Genomic DNA, 19,014 nt, shown 5'->3' with positions numbered 1-19,014 from the left:
CGTGGGGAGAATTTTTACCGGTATATCGCAAACGATAAGATATCGCCCATCCCTAATGTTAACACTAACCTTTCACTATTCTAACAGGTTGGAATGACCAAAATCTTATTTCATGACAATAATAGTTTCATGAGTAATTTAATATTTTTTAAATGTAATTTTATAATTACAATAATATGACAAAAACAGTGCTTTATTTTTCAGCTAGAGTTGGTCTATTTAACAGTAGCATTCAAGAAAGAAATTAAATAATCAAATGTAAAATAAATAAATAAATACAAACTGCATAGTCTTCACCATATAAATTAACTATACACTGATTCTTAATAAATATATTAAAGTTATTCAGTCAAGCATGGGGTGGTTTTCAATTGTCTTTTGTTGTTTGATTAACATTAATCACACAGAATATTAGTTCCAGCCCTTTAAAAGCTGCACGGACCCAATACATTGTAACACATCCGATTTCTCACTCAACTCTGTATGCATTCACTAAAGACATACCCGAATGTGTTTACCTGAATACTCACCAGGACGTGCGTTTTTACATATTTTTGACCATTCAATCCCAATTCTCAGCAGAAAACGAATACAATTTTATATCGTACCCTTTTTAATAACAGGGTATCGCAATACTTTTCTAGTACCGGTATATCGTGCAACACTATCCGAACTTCCACCAGTGTGTTCCACAACTGTTGTCAGTGAGTGCAAGATGAGTGTTTTCATACTTTTTCTTGTATCCAGGTGTTCAGAGAGCTTTCCTGCTGTCTGTGGTGTGTTTCCTCCATTAACTCCAGATGCTCATTCTGTCTGCGCGCCTCCTCCTCTGCCTTCTGCTGCTCTCTGTCGCTTTCTACAGCCAGCTTCCTCATGCGGTCCTCCAGCTCTAATATCTTGCTCTGGAGAACAACACAAAGCTCCTTTCTGAACAGTCCTATTATAGTTAAACAGCCACTCACACTGCCACTTGCCACAGACTACATCCAATCACACAGTGTCAAACCTGCAGCTCGACGTTTCTGGAGTTTGAGACCCAATAGTTGAAGCCGAGCAGGAGGATGCAGGTGATGAGAGCCGCCAACAGCAAAGATGAAGAGCGGCCACCACGTCGACCGTTCCCAAGTGCACCCATCATGCTCTATGACAGTTCCACAAACACCTTTAAAGATAGGTTTCTGAAAGAGAAAATGTAACTTTATATAGACATTTATAGCCACAATACAAGAAATTAGTGCTGGGCGGCATGGCCAAAAATTTATATCACAGTATTTTTCTAAATTATATAGATTTCGCGGTATATGACGGTATTTTTTTCCCTATGCATGACCGGGTGTTAACCACATTTTCTACTAATTGAGAGAGGAAATACAGCAGTAGATTGACTAGAATGCCCTATTTTACTGTCATGATGAGTGAATATTGTAGACAAATTCCACACTAAAGTTAATTCAGGTTTCCAAAGCCCTACAAAATGATGCTGTCGGGAAACAACCAATAAAACACAGACCTGCAACCACAGTCAGGGCGGCAAGAATAAAATATTTTTGAATTTGTTTTACATTCGTTTGAATTATTGCACTTCCATCTTCAAGTTATCACTCCATCAGTTATTCTAAATCTAAATTAACTTTCCTTCATTCTAGTAGGCTAGCCTACTCACACCCCATCCCGCCCCACAGCGCCATCGGTCTACATGAAATACATCCAAAAATATCTTCAAAACGAAAAAATGGGTGGGGGGGGGGGGGTGGGGGGGGAATCCATACATGAATACAGAAGATGACTACTTTTATGGCTGGTGATGGCTAATGATTTTAAAGCCTGACACGCGCTTCTGAAAGTTAGGCTTATACATGTGAGAGAAAGCGGGGGAGAAGTTATGTGTCTCACCTTATTGTGTGCGTAATATTTATATATCCCAGCAAACATTTGGACCTTTAATGACCGTTGAAAAGAAGTCCCTCTGACACGTCCTGTCATGGTTGAAAAATAGTTCCAAAATGAAAGTTGACTGGACGTACGTTGAGAATATCTGAATGTTTGCTGGGATGCCATATTGATATTAATATTATTTATAACCGTTAAGAAAGAGCTGTGCGCGCAGAGACTACCACTGATTTGCCGCTTTCCCTGTGTCATTCATTAAAAATTAACTAGAGGCTTGTGCTTTCAGCACATTGTGAATGCGATAAAACTTGCCTACCTTACCAGAGCATGTGAGCGAAGTTCCACTCATGAACAGCTCACTGCCAAAACGACGTGCACTCAAAAATCCCGCTTCGACATGAAATTTCTCTGTAGCCTACTATAGGCTACTTGTTGTAGCCATTAAAACACGTATTTAGTTTCATACGTTTAAATATTATAATGTTATTTTTTTATTGAATCTACGTTGATTATGAAAAGTGAAGAGGACACATAAGAAGCTTATGTCAGAAGACATGGGGTCAGGAATGATTTTGACCACTTCATTCAATTTTGTTTTGTTGAAAGCCTTTCTTTAAAGTGAATTTAGTTTTGTATAAATTGTATCTTAATTTTAATAAATGTTTTATAAACCAATTGACTGGATTTAATAAATAATAAGCAAATATAGCAGACCATGGCACGGACACAATGAACAACTACTAGAAAAAAACTTTAGTTGGGGGCAACCCTATAGCTACTTATTTCAGATTCGAACCTATTCGAATCAGCATGTCACAAAGGGCATTCTGGGTTGAGCGCACAACACTGAGTGGTATGAGCTTTAGAAATGAACGGAATCTTCAGAAAGGCGCTCTCACTCTGGAGGAAATATTCTACGTACACCACAACGGTCACAATATGACCTCATGTTTGTTTAAAAAACATAGGCTAATTCAACATATAAATACTACTTTTTAATGGGCCACTTAAAGTGTTTATTACAAATAAATAACTAAATGCTAAAAATGAATAAATGTAAATGAACAAAAATTTGCATTGCAAATGCAATCATGTGAAACCAGCAGCCCCACTTCCCGCGCCCCTAAGCTACTTATTTTATTATTTAAAACAGAATTTGCATTTGCACTAGTGGAGCCGATTTGTTTTTAACGTTGCAGAATTAAAAAAAATCTGAAAACATGCTTCTGTATGCTTTTATTTTAGTGCAATTTTATCAATTCATAAAATCTCCAGTCTTTCACATATATCTCAAAGTTCGTCTTTAATTGTGAGTGTGTGGGGTCGGCACGACGGTGTTTTGCCTAGAGCGGCAGCTGAGCTTGTGCCGGCCCTGCCTGCAACACACTCATTACACACACATGAATATTAAAATATGACCACGGAGAGAAAAAAAAAGTTGAGGGCACCTTAAGCATTTAAAAAAATCGAACCCTATATATTATAACAACAAACTGCCAAAATTAGGGAGAAGCGCGGAAGAACTTTTAAAAGGTCTACGTTAAGGATATTTTCAATGCATTTAAGAGCAGTCAGTGTAACACAGAAAGAATAAAGCAGTTACATTTTTGCCCATTCTTCTTTGAATTTTCAGTCTATTTATTAACTGACAACATTGTCTTCCGTGTAGCAGAATAATCTATCGTATAATCGCGGTCGTGATCAGACGTAGGCCTTCGGTTGTATTAGTGTCCTTTGCATACATTTCATTTGAAGAAGACGTGATGAAATATGTGCGCATACACGCTGCTGGTTTATGAAATAGGTCCACAAAAAACTTAAACGCACTCGCTCCAGTCTATATACATGTGCTATATGATCCATGTGGAGAATGTTGTTAATCTCATGACGCTGCTCTCTCTCTCGCACGCCAGGTGTAGTTTGAATTCTCCGCTGTAATCAAGGGCTGAATCCGAAATCGCCCCCCATAACCTCAAGGGCATTATTTGAGGGGACAGCCCTCAATCAATCTCACATTCTTGTACCGCAATAACGAGTGTACAGCTGATGTACACACAACGGCTGTCCGAATTCACTTACTCATTTTCATTCATTCTTTCAAGTGAACAATATAAGTGGATAGACGTAGGGAATAGTGAATGAGGTTTTAGGGGGCGATTTCGGATGCAGCCATAGGCTGTGATGCGATCTCAGCTGTGCTCTCACAACAGTGCAACAGTGAAACGGGACCCCTCTCAAACAGCTTACGAACGCGACATATACCGGTATTGCGGTAAAATCAAAATTCAATATCATAACAAAAATATATCGGTATGAACCGGTATACCGCCCAGCCCTACAAGAAATAAACAAATGCAAAAAGAAACCAAGTGAGGCAAAGCAAAACTATCTAGTAGGGATTCATGATATTATCGGAATCGGCCGATAAACGCTTAAAATATAAAAATCGCCATCGGCAGATATGAAAAAATTATGCAGATATGCCTTGCCGATATGATAATGTGTTGATATGAGCCTGCAATAACTCACGTGTGCAAGGAGTGCTATAGCGATAAGATCATGTCAGCCGTGTGGTCATTCTTGAAGTGAAAACAAGCAAAAACATTGCATGTATGGTGATTTTATATTGAAATTTTTTTAATTTCTCATTAAAAAATTTAATAACCACGATCTAATTTGACCTCACTCTCCGGAAGTTATGGCGGAGCTCAGAGACGATCGCATTCCTCTGTTAAGAGGTAAAATAATAGCATAAATACTGCTCGGTTTCTCGCAGAAACTGATCGTTTCGCTAGATAAGACAGAATTCATTGTCTGGTATCGTTTAAAGCCCTTTGAAGCTGCACTGAAACTGTCATTTGGACCTTGAACCGTTTGTAGCCCATTGAAGTCCATTATATGGAGAACAACCCTGGACTGTTTTCATCCAAAACCTTAATTTCTTTTCGACTGCAGAAAGAAAGACATGGACATCTTGGATGACATGGGGGTAATCCATTAAGACTCCTAATATGAGAATACTCAAAATTCTCTGTGTTGTTGTTATTGTTTGTTCATGAGCAAAAGAGAACTCGATATGAGCAGGAGACTGACGCGAGTCTGTCTGAGTGTGTGTGTGCGTCAGAGTGTCCCTCGATTAGCTGACATGAGACGCAGCCACACAGACAGGACATTGACATACAGCGCATTCTCTTGTGTCTAGAGATGCACCGATTGCAATTTTTTTAGGCAGATTCCGATTTCCGATTTTTTGTTAATGAGATCGGCCGATACCGATTTTTGCCGATTCCGATTTTCTTTCTAAGAACTATAATTGACAGCATATTAGGGCTGAACGATTTTGGAAAAAAATCTAATTGCGATTTTTTTAACCAATATTGCGATTGCGATTTAATATGCGATTATTTTTTAAACTCTTTATCTTCTGTATTATTCAACAATACATCATTGTATAGTAATGGTGGAAATCTTTAATTGGTACCTCACAATCCGATTCTGGGAGTCACGATCCGATTCCAAAACAATTCTTGAAATTTTTCCTTTTAAAGTTTTTAATAAATTAATAAGATTAATATTAATAATTAATATGTTTTAATTGGTACCTCACAATCCGATTCTGGGAGTCACGATCCGATTCCAAAACAATTCTTGAAAATTTTCCTTTTAAAGTTTTTAATAAATTAATAAGATTAATATTAATAATTAATATGTTTTTTATTATGATATATGTAATTATAAGCTTTTTAAAATAACATTTTAATTAAAACAATTGCATGTTAATAATTTTAAATATATAAACTAATATAGCTGCAAATCATAAAGTAGTAAATCATAAAGAGAAACAAAAAAAAACATATTACAAGCAATGAACAAAGAGTGCTTTCAGTATTTAAGAGTGTCTGAACTGTGAGTGATTTTTCTCTTTCTCAGCTTTACTGTTGTTTGATTATTAATCATGACATCATCATAGACAGCGTGAGACCTGCACTCACACTAATGCACAGATCTCTTTTGAAATATAAGATGTTTTTGCCCTGTCTGTTTAATTCATTAAGACATTACTGATGGTGTTTACATTAATTTTGCGTCATAAAAGCATTTTGAGACACGCACAGACGCGTGCTCGCAAGCACTCTTCACAATGCGCCGCGTGAGCATTTGAAATGCCTTCTGTCAATGAGTTTCTAACGACATGAATGAAGCCTTCGTTGAGCATTTGTAAGGAAAATACCGGCGGGCGAGAACACACACTGTAAGCGTGACATTAAGCAAAGTTTCTCACAGCGCTTATCCTGTGCAAAGAAGCCTGCGAATGTCATTGCAATTCGCGCCGTCAACCTTTCCGAACGTTATGAAATATTATTTTATGGTTTGTGCGTGATTGTGCGTATGTGTGTGTGAGAGAGATATAATGGAAGCAATCAGAATACGGGTGTTTCTAAAACACACGCAGCGCCACCGCGCACCTGCAGTTAAAATCTAAGCTCAGAATCGATCCAGAATCATTGGAGAGATGATAGTAGCCAATAGTATGAACAACACAATATTAGATAGATCAAACACAAACAGTTTTTTTTTTTTCTTTTAGGCCAGGCATATGATATGTGTAACGTGCCAAGTTGATGCTTCTTCTGCAGACTTTACTCTCGCGTGTCACGCGACCAGATTGTAATCGCAGCCTTTGCGGTTAGGAAATCGCGTTTTATCATATCGCGATATTAGCGCAAATGCAATTAATCGTTCAGCCCTACAGCATATACAAACAAAAATCCACTTTTTCTGCAAAGCTATTTTTTTTTATTCTAAAATAAATTATTAAACATTACAACAGGATCTTCTCTCACTTAAACCACTGTCAAAAAATAAGTGTTCTGTGCCTGGAAAGAAGTAGACAAAACAACTGAAAATCAGTTGCTTTATGAAACAAAACATTATAAATTGACCTTTTTCTCTTTTTTACTAAAGTACAAAAGATCCTATGAATGAACAAACCTGAAGTGTACAATACTCCTCCAAATAATAGTTCAGTAATTTGGGTAATAAATGTTGCCAGCTAGGGATTTCACGGTACCAAAATTCCAGTAGTCGGTACCAATACCATAAAAATGTTATGGTACTCTGTACCAATTCCGGTACCACAGCTAAATGTTTTTTATATACATTAACATTTAAAGGCTGTATGCTGTTTAAAAGTAAACATTGTTTATATCAAGTGAAAAATAATCAACCATTTAAGCATAATTATTATTAGTAGTAGAGACATATTATTATTACATAGAGCCGGCGCTAAATCTACAGTAGGCTACAATAGTAGCCTAATATATTCTGTCAATGAAACAATTTTTAAACCCAACTTTTATTTTGACGGGTTGCCGTTGCCCTTCAGTGTCTGTGTTCATGATATGACAGTTTTCTCAAATGAAACGGTAAATTCTCATGAAGTGACGGTTCATGCGTTCGGCTGATCATCCAGCGCCATGAAGTCCATAATTTATTTGTAATTGCTTATGACGCAGATCCGGCGTTGGGACTAAAGTGTGTATTTCATGGATTCCCGAACCCCGGCGCTACGTCATATTCTCGCGCATGCGTCGTGGAGGCACACACGGAAGACAAGAACAAGTTGGATAAAAGGTGTTATTTTGATTTTTTTTTGCGCACAAAAACTATTGTCGTCGCATCGTAAAATTATTGTAGAGTCACTGTGGTGAGATGGACTTTGTAACGACGTTTTAAGTGCCTTTTATGGGTCTTGGGAGTGTAAATGTACTGAATGCCAATGGAGGCCTGTCTGTCTTTCTCAGCCATCAGCTTTCAACAAAAATATCTTCATTTGTGTTCCGAAGATGAACGGAGGTCTTACGGGTGTCGAACGACATGAGGGTGAGTAATTAATGACAGAATTTTCATTTTTGGCTGAACTAACCCTTTAAGTGTCTGATTAGGTTTGTTGTGTTGTGCGCTTTCCTGGTGGTTCCCCTGCGGTTTATTTTAACCTTACAAGTTTTACAAATGGCATAATTAGCGTCTTCTAGTGTTTGCATGTGCCTGTGCCACAGCCGCATGTAGACGGATCGGCTCAAAATCGGAGACACGTGAGACTGATCATGCAGAAAATCGGCCAATTCCGATCCCTGGCCGATCAATCGGTGCATCTCTACTTGTGTCTTGTCGCGCGCGCTTAGAAGTAGGCTTGGGCGGTAATACGGTAATATGGTATACCGCGGGATCTAAAAATAGCAACGGTATCAGTTTCAATACCCTTATACCGTCATTAAAAACAACAACAATGCACTTATATAGGAGATAAGGATTAAATATTAAATATGATTTATTTAATGGCTAAAAATGCGTATGCGTGGTTGTCATCACGTGACAGCGTGTAGGCGAACGAGAGAGAGCGGGGAAAGATGGCGAGTAGAGCACCGAGTGACCTGGTCGCGAAAAAGAATACAACTTCAGCAGTTTGGCAGTATTTCGGGTTTCGACCGAACGAGAAGGGAGAGGTGGTAAATACGGACGAGGCAATTTGCAAATTGTGCAACAAAAAGGTAACCGCGAGAGATGGAAATACCTCAAACCTAAGGTCGCATCTACGAAACCACCATCCACTCATTGCTGCGAGAATGGACCCGAGTTCACTCAGTGGCAGTGCAACAGTTTCAACGCCTCCCGATGCAGGACCAACAACATCTAGGTCCGCCGCCAGCTCGCAGCCGACGATAATGGGGGCCTTCGGGAAAACAACAAAGTACAAAAGGGACAGTGTCCGTTGGAAAACCTGTACTGATGCAGTCACAAAATACTTGGCGAAGGAAATGGTCTCTTTCCACACAGTGGAAAAAAAGTCCTTTAAGGATATGGTAAAGGTCCTAGATGCCCAGTACGAGCTGCCTGGACGGAAACATTTCTCACAAACAGCCGTCCCCCATTTATATAGTAAAGTTAGAGACAATATTCAAGTGTTGCTGTCAGCGGCAGACAGTTATTCCTTAACAACTGACATGTGGTCGTCAGTTAACATGACACCATATATGTCCCTGACTGTTCACACTATTACATCTGACTGGAAACTTGAATTCAAATGCCTCCAAACTACATATTTTCCTGAGAGTCATACGGCGGACAATCTTGCTGCTGCGCTCAGAGCTGCACTTCAGGAATGGCAACTTGACGAGAAAAAACTTTCAGCCATAACCACTGACAACGCTGCCAACATTCATGCCGCAATCAGGTCCCTGCATTGGCCGTGGCTTAACTGCTTCGGTCACAATCTAAACTTGGCTGTCACAAACGCATTGCATGACCAGAGGCAAAAAACCGAGCGCGCCCTTGGACTATGCCGTAATATTGTCGGGGCCTTTTCACACAGCTGGCAACGGAAGTATGAACTCCACAAGAAGCAAGTGGACTTGGGACTCCCAAAACATAGTCTCATAACGGTAAGCATAAAACGTTCCTCAGGGGCAGGGGCTCAAATGTAAAAAAGGGGCATATATGCTTTGCATCACATAGCCTAAATAAATTATATTTAAAAGTAGCCTATATTAAAATAGAAAAACATTTTTTTAAATTGTAATTTTTTCATCAAATAAATGCAGGCTTGATGCGCATAAGGGACTTATTTTTTAAAAAAAAAGTGCATGCAAATTTGACCAAATGGAATAATATACATTAATGGACTTATTTATTTATGCATTCATTCGTTTATTTAGGCCAATGCATTCATTCATTCGTTAAACAAACTAATGAATACATAGGCCTAAATAAACGAATTTGGTTTATCTAGGCCTATTCATTCATTCGTTTATTTAGGCCAATGCATTCATTCATTCGTTAAACAAACTAATGAATACATAGGCCTAAATAAACGAATTTGGTTTATCTAGGCCTATTCATTCATTCGTTTATGTATGCCTATTTATTTATTATTTGTTTATTTAGGCCTGTTCATTCATTTAATCGTTTTCATCATTAATTAATTAATTAATTCATCCATCCATCCATCCATCCATCCATCGGCAGGACTGCGCAACTCGCTGGGGCTCCAAACTGGCAATGGTGGAGCGCATTCTCGAGCAGGCCCAAGCGATCAGACATGTCCTGTCTGATGACAGAAGGAGCAGCCTGTCCCTGACCTGGCAGGACATGGACGTCTTGAAAGCTGTTCACAAAGCACTGAAACCAGTCGGTGACTTCACTGATATTTTGTCTGGAGAAAATTATGTGACCAGTTCCTGTATCCTCCCCATACTACAGCTCTGCAGGGACAATGTGTTGGCTGCGTCAGAAAATGACCCCCAGCTAACAAAGTCAATAAAAACTGGAATTCTAACAAAGTTGGAGGCCAAGTATGAATCCGATTCATCGCGCAAACGAATGCGAAAATGTACTTTCCTTGACCCTCGTTACCGTGGAGGATATGAGACGGATTACCACGCATTGGCTGAGACCAAGGCTGAATTACAGGCAGAGATCGTGAATTTAGAGGCAGCAGGTCCAGTGGCCATCAGAGTGGAAGAGGGAGAGGCGCAACCCGAGCCCCCACGAAAAAAGATGACTCTGGGAAGTATGCTGCAAAAAAAAGCAGATGCAATGGCAGGTCCCGTCGGCATCGGCACCGTAGAGGACCGAGTCGGAGCTGAAATAACAGCCTACTGTTTGGAGCCAGTTACTCAAGGAGACGAGGACCCACTTCTCTGGTGGAAAAATGCAGCAGGGCGTTTTCCCCAGATGTCGCGAGTGGCACGCAAGTACCTGTGCGTCTGTGCCACAAGCACACCATCGGAGCGGGTTTTCAGCACCGCAGGTAAAGTTGTCGGTCCACAACGTGCCCTGTTAAAGCCGGACAAAGTAAACATGCTGGTTTTTCTAGCGAAAAATCTTGACTAGATTTGATGCCACTTGCCATTCGTTCCTATTCGCACTGCTTATTTTTATTTATTTAATTGGTTCAGGTATTTTTATTTCGTTAAAAGCAATATTGTGTAAGAAGTTTTTATTTAGGCCTATTACTTTGCAATCATTTTTATAATATGGATGTTTATGTTAATTCAACTCTGGTTATTTGCACTTTTTTATAAGCTGCTCTTTGTTATTAAAAGTTGTTAGGGCTGTGATTTAAATTTAATTGATTTGTGTGCGCGTCTCTGCGCGAAAACTGGATGTTTATGTTAATTTAATTCAGTTTGACTGTTGTATTTGCACCTTTTTTATAAACTGCTATTTGTTGCTAATAAAAGTTGTTAATATTGTTGTGCATTTTATTTTGTTATTGTTTCAGTATTAGTGTTTGGTATTCAGTTTCTGAACGGTTTAGGCACAAGCCAACAGTTTGCTGAGGCTTTCTGAGCCTTACGTCATATTTTTTAAATTATTCACGGTAATACCGTATACCGAGGTAAAAAAGGGAGGAGGTTTAACGGTATCAAAATTTGGATACAGCCCAAGCCTACTTAGAAGCATTTAAATGTATAAGAGCGTGATCATATAATGTAACGCTCTGCAAAAATGGATATAAAAACGGACGCTGGAAATTATCGCGGCCTGAAAAATTATCAAGCAAATTTTTTTTTTATCGTGCGATTAATTGATTTATTGACTATCGCGACAGGCCTACGCACCTCCTCCACTGTGATTGGACGGCTTGGGTAAAAAGTGACAGTGACGAGTGCTGCCTATTACCAAATGTTGAACATTAAAAAAAAAAAAAAAAAAAGACGGGGCAAATCAACTCTTGAAATATTACTATTTGATTTGATACATAGTGCATCAAAATGCAATGTCATCAGTTTGCCTAAATTAGAACACAGAACGTTCAAATGTTTTACGCACCACTTACACGTGGTATGGAGCAGGTGTAAATTTATTTCGTACAAACTAAAATTTTGAAAATACGACCATTTTCGTGAATCCGAAAATTTCCGTCAGAGCGGCTTTACGAACGATTTACACACAAATTCGTTCTGCTCGTTTCATGAATGAGGCCCATTGATTTCACTGATTATCACTGCAGTTTCCAAGAATATTCTATTTTCATCAACCATGACAGAATATAGCATGTAATTGGTTTGTTTTCATGCATATTTCAAAGGCAAGAATATTGATTTCAGAGACTTTTTGAATAGATCAAATCAACTAAATACTGAAACAAGTTTGGTTAATTTTGGAAAATTCAATCAAAGAGTTGAGTTGTCCATACATGGTACACGTGCTTTTCCTGCATCAATATAAAGTAGGGTTGCCAACCGTTCCGTATTATCTATAATACGGAATCGTCCCATATTTAAGACATCAAGGTAGTGTTCTGTATTAAAGGGTTAGTTCACCCCAAAATGAAAATTCTGTCATTAATTACTCACCCTCATGTCGTTCCAAACCAAACTTCGTTCATCTTTAGAACACAAATTAATTAACAGCATACGAGACTGACACAGAGGTAGGGTTGGGTATCGTTTGAATTTTAACGATTCCGATTCAGCTTATCGATTCCGATTCTTATCGATTCCTAATGTCGAATCCAATAGGGTAAAAAACACATTTATTATTAGGCTATTATTGAAAAACATTTCACTGTAGCTGAATACCATGAACAAAAGTCAACAGGCTAGCAACTTTTGCCTATGGTTTAAAAATACCATAGCAAAAAAAAAGAAGCCTACTATAAATTTCAAGCATTATTAAAGACAAGTAAACACTCAGTAATTAAAAAAATATTGAAATAAACATTTTCAGGTAGGTACAGAAACTGTAATCCAATGTAAAATAATACTTGATAAATTATATAGGCTATACATTACAAATATAGTAAATATAGTAGAACAGCATGTGAATTCTCATCTTTTGTTGTTTGATTAACGTTATCATAGAAACGGCATCAAGAAAATCTGCCATCAACGACATAACCGACTGTGTTTACGAGAGTATTTTGACATTTTTGTGTGTATTTGTCCATTTGCGTGTCGTGCAAAAAGACGAGGAAGAGAACTCAGTTCATTTTCGTGCACTATTCATTCACTATGAGAAGCCGTTCTGTGCGCACGTGTTTGTGTCTGCAGTGGTTAAAAATCACAATGAAATGCACACACAGTAAACGATAAGCGGAAACGTAATGCACGTTTCTTATCGAATCAGCGGTTCTGGGCAATTTGGAACCGGTTCTAAAATGGAACCGGTACTCCATACCCATCCGTACACAGAGGTGAAGAAATTGTTGAATAAAGTCGTTTTTTTGTTAGTTTTTTTGTGCACAAATAATTTCGCTTCATAAAATTAAGGTTGAACCACTGGAGTCACATGGATTATTTAAACAATGTCTTTACTACCTTTCTGGGTCTTTAAAGTGTTAATTAAATAGCTGTTAAACCCATAAGAAACGCAGTTTGTTCCGCATTTTTCCTACCTTAATATAGGCAGTGGTATATCAAATTCTACATTGAGAGTTAATCTTTTCTTTTTTTTAAAAATCATTGCGTTGTGAACATAAATAGCCCTTCGAGGAAGGTTTTAAGACCAAGTAGAATCCTCTGCCGGATGGTCACTCCCATATTTTAATGGGATCTCGTGAATGAAATATAATTGTAATTTTTGTACACATGCAGGTCTCCCCAGGTCACTGCTGTAGCTCTATGTAATAGGATATAAAAAGATTAACCAAAACATATGTGTTTATGTCCGAAATACATTTTAGTATTTAATTCAGGAATAACACTTTTTTTTTATATACACATACCAAACTGCAGAAACTAAAGTGGCACACACTATGTGGTACAGTATAAATAGTTTGTCCCTTATTTTCCTTTGCTCAAATTGGCAACCCTAAATATAAGTAATAAAAAAAAATGTATTCAAGCAAATAATATTTCACAGCTCTGGTCAATTGTTTTATTAATAGTAACAATCACATTAGAGTCTGGTGCTGAAAATATAGTTATTCTTTCTTCCTCCTCAACTGTTTGGTAGAGTTTTTTTAACCCTATGAAGCCTAGTGTATATTTGATACACAAATTTCTAAGGGCTCTAAATGATCAAAACTTTTTGCTGAAAAACCTGTTGTACACAATATAATACATGCCTTATGTCTTCTGATTAATAGTTTATACTTTTAAGCAAGTAAAAGCCCTTCAGGTCATGGTATGCATGTCTTATTGCTGTGAAATCTTTAAGTAAACGTAAGAATAGCTTTTATATTGTAGTTAGTAATAATTTAAAAATGAACAATTATTGGACTGAAGCAACTTAGTTTTACTTTATTAATTATCCATACATCATTTATTGAGATGTGAAGTATGAGAGCCTCAAAAGCCTGATGTGCAACACATGGGCAAACTGTTCCATTTATAAAAAACTTTTTCTGACTATTATTTTATGTCAGGCTTAATGTTTCCATTGGTGTCCCATTGAATGAAAACCTGTTGTTCGACCTACCAACCCACATAATTTACAACACCTGCACGTTTTACGTACATAATCACTAAACAAATATTTTATAGAGCACACCCAGGTCACAGGATCTACTGCAGGAACAAAAGCAAAGCAAACCAAAACAGTGTAGTGTACAAACAGAGACTGTGCAAGTAACCATGTTCACCATCACCAGGGACTTTTACAGGTTAGCTACGCGTTACTACTGTGCCTTTCAAATGAAAGAAACATTTTACTGTACGAATGCTTAAATAAAGAATTAGAAAGTGTTAATAGTAAACAAGCCACACAGACTGTAAACACAGTTAAAATGCAAATCCATAGTACGAAACTGCTTTTGTTTTGGTAGCATGCTTGCTAATACAGCTTATTGTTATAACGTTAGTCACACTTTCCACTTTACTACAGATAAATGTTATATATTAGTGTCAAAATGATATGATTAGTGTCAAATTGCCCTTACCGGCGTTTAATGTAAAAGGTATCGTCAGGAAATGGGATAAAACATGGACATCTCGATATTCGGTAGTCTTTCCGGGATGAAATCACTCAACAAATTGCAGCGTTTTTGCCTTGACTCGCAACGCGCATGCGCACTTCATTCTGATTCACTTGTCTTTTCAGGAAACAGTCGTTTCTTTCATCGCTTGATGGTTCTTTGAGGTACTACAGTTGAGTAGACCTTTTCCATTCCTTCTATCTAAATGAAAACCTGCCATATATAATTGTGACTTTACCATTTAAGTTTTAAATATACAGCATTTGCAGTATAAAAAGGTGACAGCTTAGACACTTAAGAAACGCAGCACTTCTAATACGTTAGCAAAATATACAGAAGACTTAGGGGGAGAGTGGGGTAAAGTAGGACATTTTTTACATTTGCTCCCCTCTGCGAGCTAAAAGATATATCAGTAACATTGACACATTTCCCATTAATTCAGGGTGTTTCCTAGCAATGGAAATTACCAGAATGTATTCAGGACGAAGGTCAGTGAATTGTTTTTATGATTGTTTTTTAAAAAGTCGTCTTGTGTCTCACTTTACCCCAGCTTAGGGGTAAACTGAGACAAACCAGAGAAATCAAGGGGGTAAAGTGAACCACTTACTTTTTCCACACTGAAACTACCATAACAACACATGTTGTAACATTTAGAATCCTGACAACCACACATTCCAGAACTAATGTTGGACTAGTAATAGAACCATGGGGATTGGTCAATTAAAGTAACTCTGAACAAAATCAAATACAACATAATATAATTCAAAATGTTTTAATCAACATTCGAATGACAGATATAACCAGTTAGATTAGAACACAGTCTGGGGGTCAGAACACAGGACCCTTAGAGCCAGCTAGTGTCTGGGGGGTCAGAGCAAAGGACAAGCAGACCCAGAACACAGGACTAGACTCACCTGGATTAGAACATCAGCTGTACATTCTTGAAGGTTACAGGGAAAGATGAGTTGCTCTCTCCGTGTGGTTCCTCCAGGCCTTTTAGGTTGAGGCAGCTTCTTTACCACATCACTTTTAGGAACATGTGCCCCAAGTTGTCTTCCTGGTGTATTGCCTTGGCATGATGGCTTTTCTACAATGTTTATGACATTAAAATAAAACGTATGTAATGTAATGTAAAATATGTTTAAGACTAAACTTAAAGGGTTAGTTCACCCAAAAATGAAAATTCTGTCATTAATTACTCTCCCTCATGTCGTTGGACACCCGTAAAACCTCCGTTCATATTCGGAACACAAATGAAGATATTTTAGTTGAAAGCTGATGGCTGAGAAAGGCTTCAGATAGGCCTCCATTGGCATTCAGTACATTGACACTTCCAAGATCCATGAAAGGCACTTAAAACGTCGTTACAAAGTCTCTCTCACCACAGTGGCTCTACAATAATTTTACGATGCGACGACAATAGTTTTTGTGCGCAAAAAAAAATCAAAATAACACCTTTATCCAACTTGTTCTCGACTTCCGTGTATGCCTCCACGACACATGCGTGAGAATATGACGCAGATCCGGCGTTCGGACATATGACCCAGAAGCGATTTGTTTACGAGCAGAGGAAGACGCGCGTGTCTAAACTGTTGGATTCTACATTGATCGTGCTTTAGGTCTCGGCGTAGTGCTAAAACTGGGGTTTAAGTGTGTACTTCATGGATTCCCGTACGCCGGCGCTACGTCATATTCTCGCGCATGCGTCGTGGAGGCACACACGGAAGTCGAGAACAAGTTGGATAAAGGTGTTATTTAGATTTTTTTTTGCGCACAAAAACTATTGTCGTCGCATCGTAAAATTATTGTAGAGCCACTGTGGTGAGAGGGACTTTGTAACAACGTTTTAAGTGCCTTTCATGGATCTTGGAAGTGTCAATGTACTGAATGCCAATGGAGGCCTGTCTGAAGCCTTTCTCAGCCATCAGCTTTCAACTAAAATATCTTCATTTGTGTTCCGAATATGAACGGAGGTCTTACGGGTGTCCAACGACATGAGGGTGAGTAATAAATGACAGAATTTTCATTTTTGGGTGAACTAACCCTTTAACTTGTGCCTCATGTCTCACTTAACCCCAAAGCATTTGTCTCACTTTACCCCACTGCCACATTTGTAGAAAAAACGATCTCTCTCAGCAATTCAGGCTAATCTTCAGCTAGCTTCATCACATGGTTTTATATGTTGGTAGTTCATCAACATGTATGATGTACGTTTTTCTACCTGAATCAATTTGCTTTGGCACAACAGTTGATTAAGCAAGAAAATGTAATTTTACATGCAAAAAAAAAATGCTTGCCACAGCACCACGAGGTCCTCTCCTTCATGGCCAAGGGGAAATTGGAGGGGCTTAAAACATAATGGTCATATGACCACAAATGTGTTCTGTTGACTAGATACAGGGGGTGTCTCACATTACCCGATGTCTCGCATTACCCCGTTCTCCCCCTACATGTAATAAATAGGTCAACAGATCTTGTCCTTTGAAAATAAAGTAAATCTGCTAACAAAACAAAACAAAAAACCCTGAAGCATGGAATTTTACATTTGTCATATATATCTTCGTCACTTCAAGAACATGGCCAAGGAAGGCTTAATGAAAAGCTATTGCAAATAAATAAAAGCAGGACGTGTTTTCACAATGAAACTTTTTGTCAGTTTTATGCAATAAATATGGTATTCTATAAACTGTATTAAAATGTAAAATATATGAATATCCCCCTGTTGTGAGAACCGTTCATCCTTAAAACCTTTATCTCATGCAAGTGAGGTTTTATTGTGTTTGCTTTTTACCTCACTGAAATTATATAAATATGATAATAATGCAATTTTCATCTTAATTTAACCCCTTAGCTGTCACCATCCCGCTAGCCATTTAACACCATTTTTCACATCACATATAGTTATATAGGTAAATTAGGTATCATTCAAAAGCTAACGAACTCAAAATTCAACCTGTGAAAACCGTTTTGAAATTGGACATTGCGTTACCATGGAAACTGTATTCTAAATTCTTCTAGCAGGCTCCTCCCCTAGTGGGCGGTGTCAGATTTCATATTACAAAAAATTATTTTAACTACTTTATAATCAAAACACTTTCTAATCTTGACAAAACACATATCGTTGGAAAGGTCTGAGTCTCAAGGTTCCATATTTGGTGGCTGTTTTCTGATAGAAGTGATATTTGGACAGAAATGTATTAATTTGTTACAGGGGAATGCATAAAAAAAATCTATGGAATGTGGGTGACACCCACACCGGTAACACTGGTGGATATTTTTGGTACAGCGCCTAAACAAAATCCCATGGGAACTTTAATTTTTGTGATTTCAAATTTGGAACACAACTTTAGACATATGGCTTTGATTTTACAGTAATTTTAGAGTAAAAATTATTTTGTAAAATATGTTTTTTTTAATAAAAAATTATTTAGTGTGGTAAATTCCATTTATGGTAAATTTAAACTTCCATAACTTTTTCATACTTTAATTTTTTGAAATTCACTTCAGCAATAATGTGCACAGTGTCTTCTTTAAAACGAGACCAAACTTGTCTATATTCCAAAGCATTCTTGAATTACTTGAATTCTTGAAGTTTGGATAGTGCATTTTCACATCTATTCTCAAAAGAGGGGTGACAGTTAAGGGGTTAATAAAGTTAAATAATAATAATAATAAGTTTAATTTATATAGCGCCTTTCCCAAGCTCAAGGACGCTTCACAATAACAGTAAATAACAAGCAGTTTACACATAGACGGACGGAAATTAGTAGGAATTACTAGTTAACCTTGGTTTTTAAGACCAACATGCAAAACCACTGCAAGAGAAAACAAGAATTTGAGTATGTTTTGACTAAAAACCTTGTGACCCAGTAAACCAGTTAATGAGATTCAGAGCTTCCCTGTGTGAACTATCCTGTTTCCCCTGCTAAAGTTTTAAATGCAAGGGAAAATAGTCAGAACAGAAATTTTGAAATAAGAGTTATTTATGGTATATAAATATATATATATATATTATTTTATTTTAATTTTTTTCTGGATGTTAATAGCAGTTCCTGATTGTTTACATGAACATAATTTAACATGAATAAAAAAAAGAGATCTTCAACATCCAACCTGATGTCTTGGTATCAAAGCAGCACTGAGAAAGTCGGCCCCTGCAAAACTGGAATTATTAATGGTTTGTCCAAACTTTACTCAAAGGT

General features: G+C 37.6%; 1 protein-coding gene across 2 annotated transcripts in view; it reads right to left on the bottom strand.

The window, feature by feature from the left end:
- Window positions 1-14,918, bottom strand: part of golm1 (golgi membrane protein 1) — a 36,449-nt gene extending 21,531 nt beyond the window's left edge. Inside the window, exons 1-3 of one of the 2 annotated variants that reach the window (XR_013817348.1) lie at window positions 14,777-14,902; window positions 1,007-1,178; window positions 732-902 (exon numbers count right to left, since the gene is read on the bottom strand). Coding sequence is in view for 1 of the 2 variants with exons in the window: in XM_079827686.1 (XP_079683812.1) it covers window positions 732-902; window positions 1,007-1,138 (303 nt within the window). In the remaining variant the exon portion in view is untranslated. Of the gene's footprint in view, window positions 1-731; window positions 903-1,006; window positions 1,179-14,776 lie in introns of both variants that reach the window. The other variant, XM_079827686.1, reaches the window with a different exon arrangement.
- Between the last annotated feature and the right edge of the window lie 4,096 nt (window positions 14,919-19,014).

Source organism: Gobio gobio, assembly GCF_949357685.1.
Source record: "Gobio gobio genome assembly, chromosome: 10".
In the NCBI taxonomy this organism is placed as follows: domain Eukaryota; kingdom Metazoa; phylum Chordata; class Actinopteri; order Cypriniformes; family Gobionidae; genus Gobio; species Gobio gobio.
Note: the sequence above shows the minus strand (reverse complement) of the source record. Positions and strands in the feature narration are given on the sequence as shown.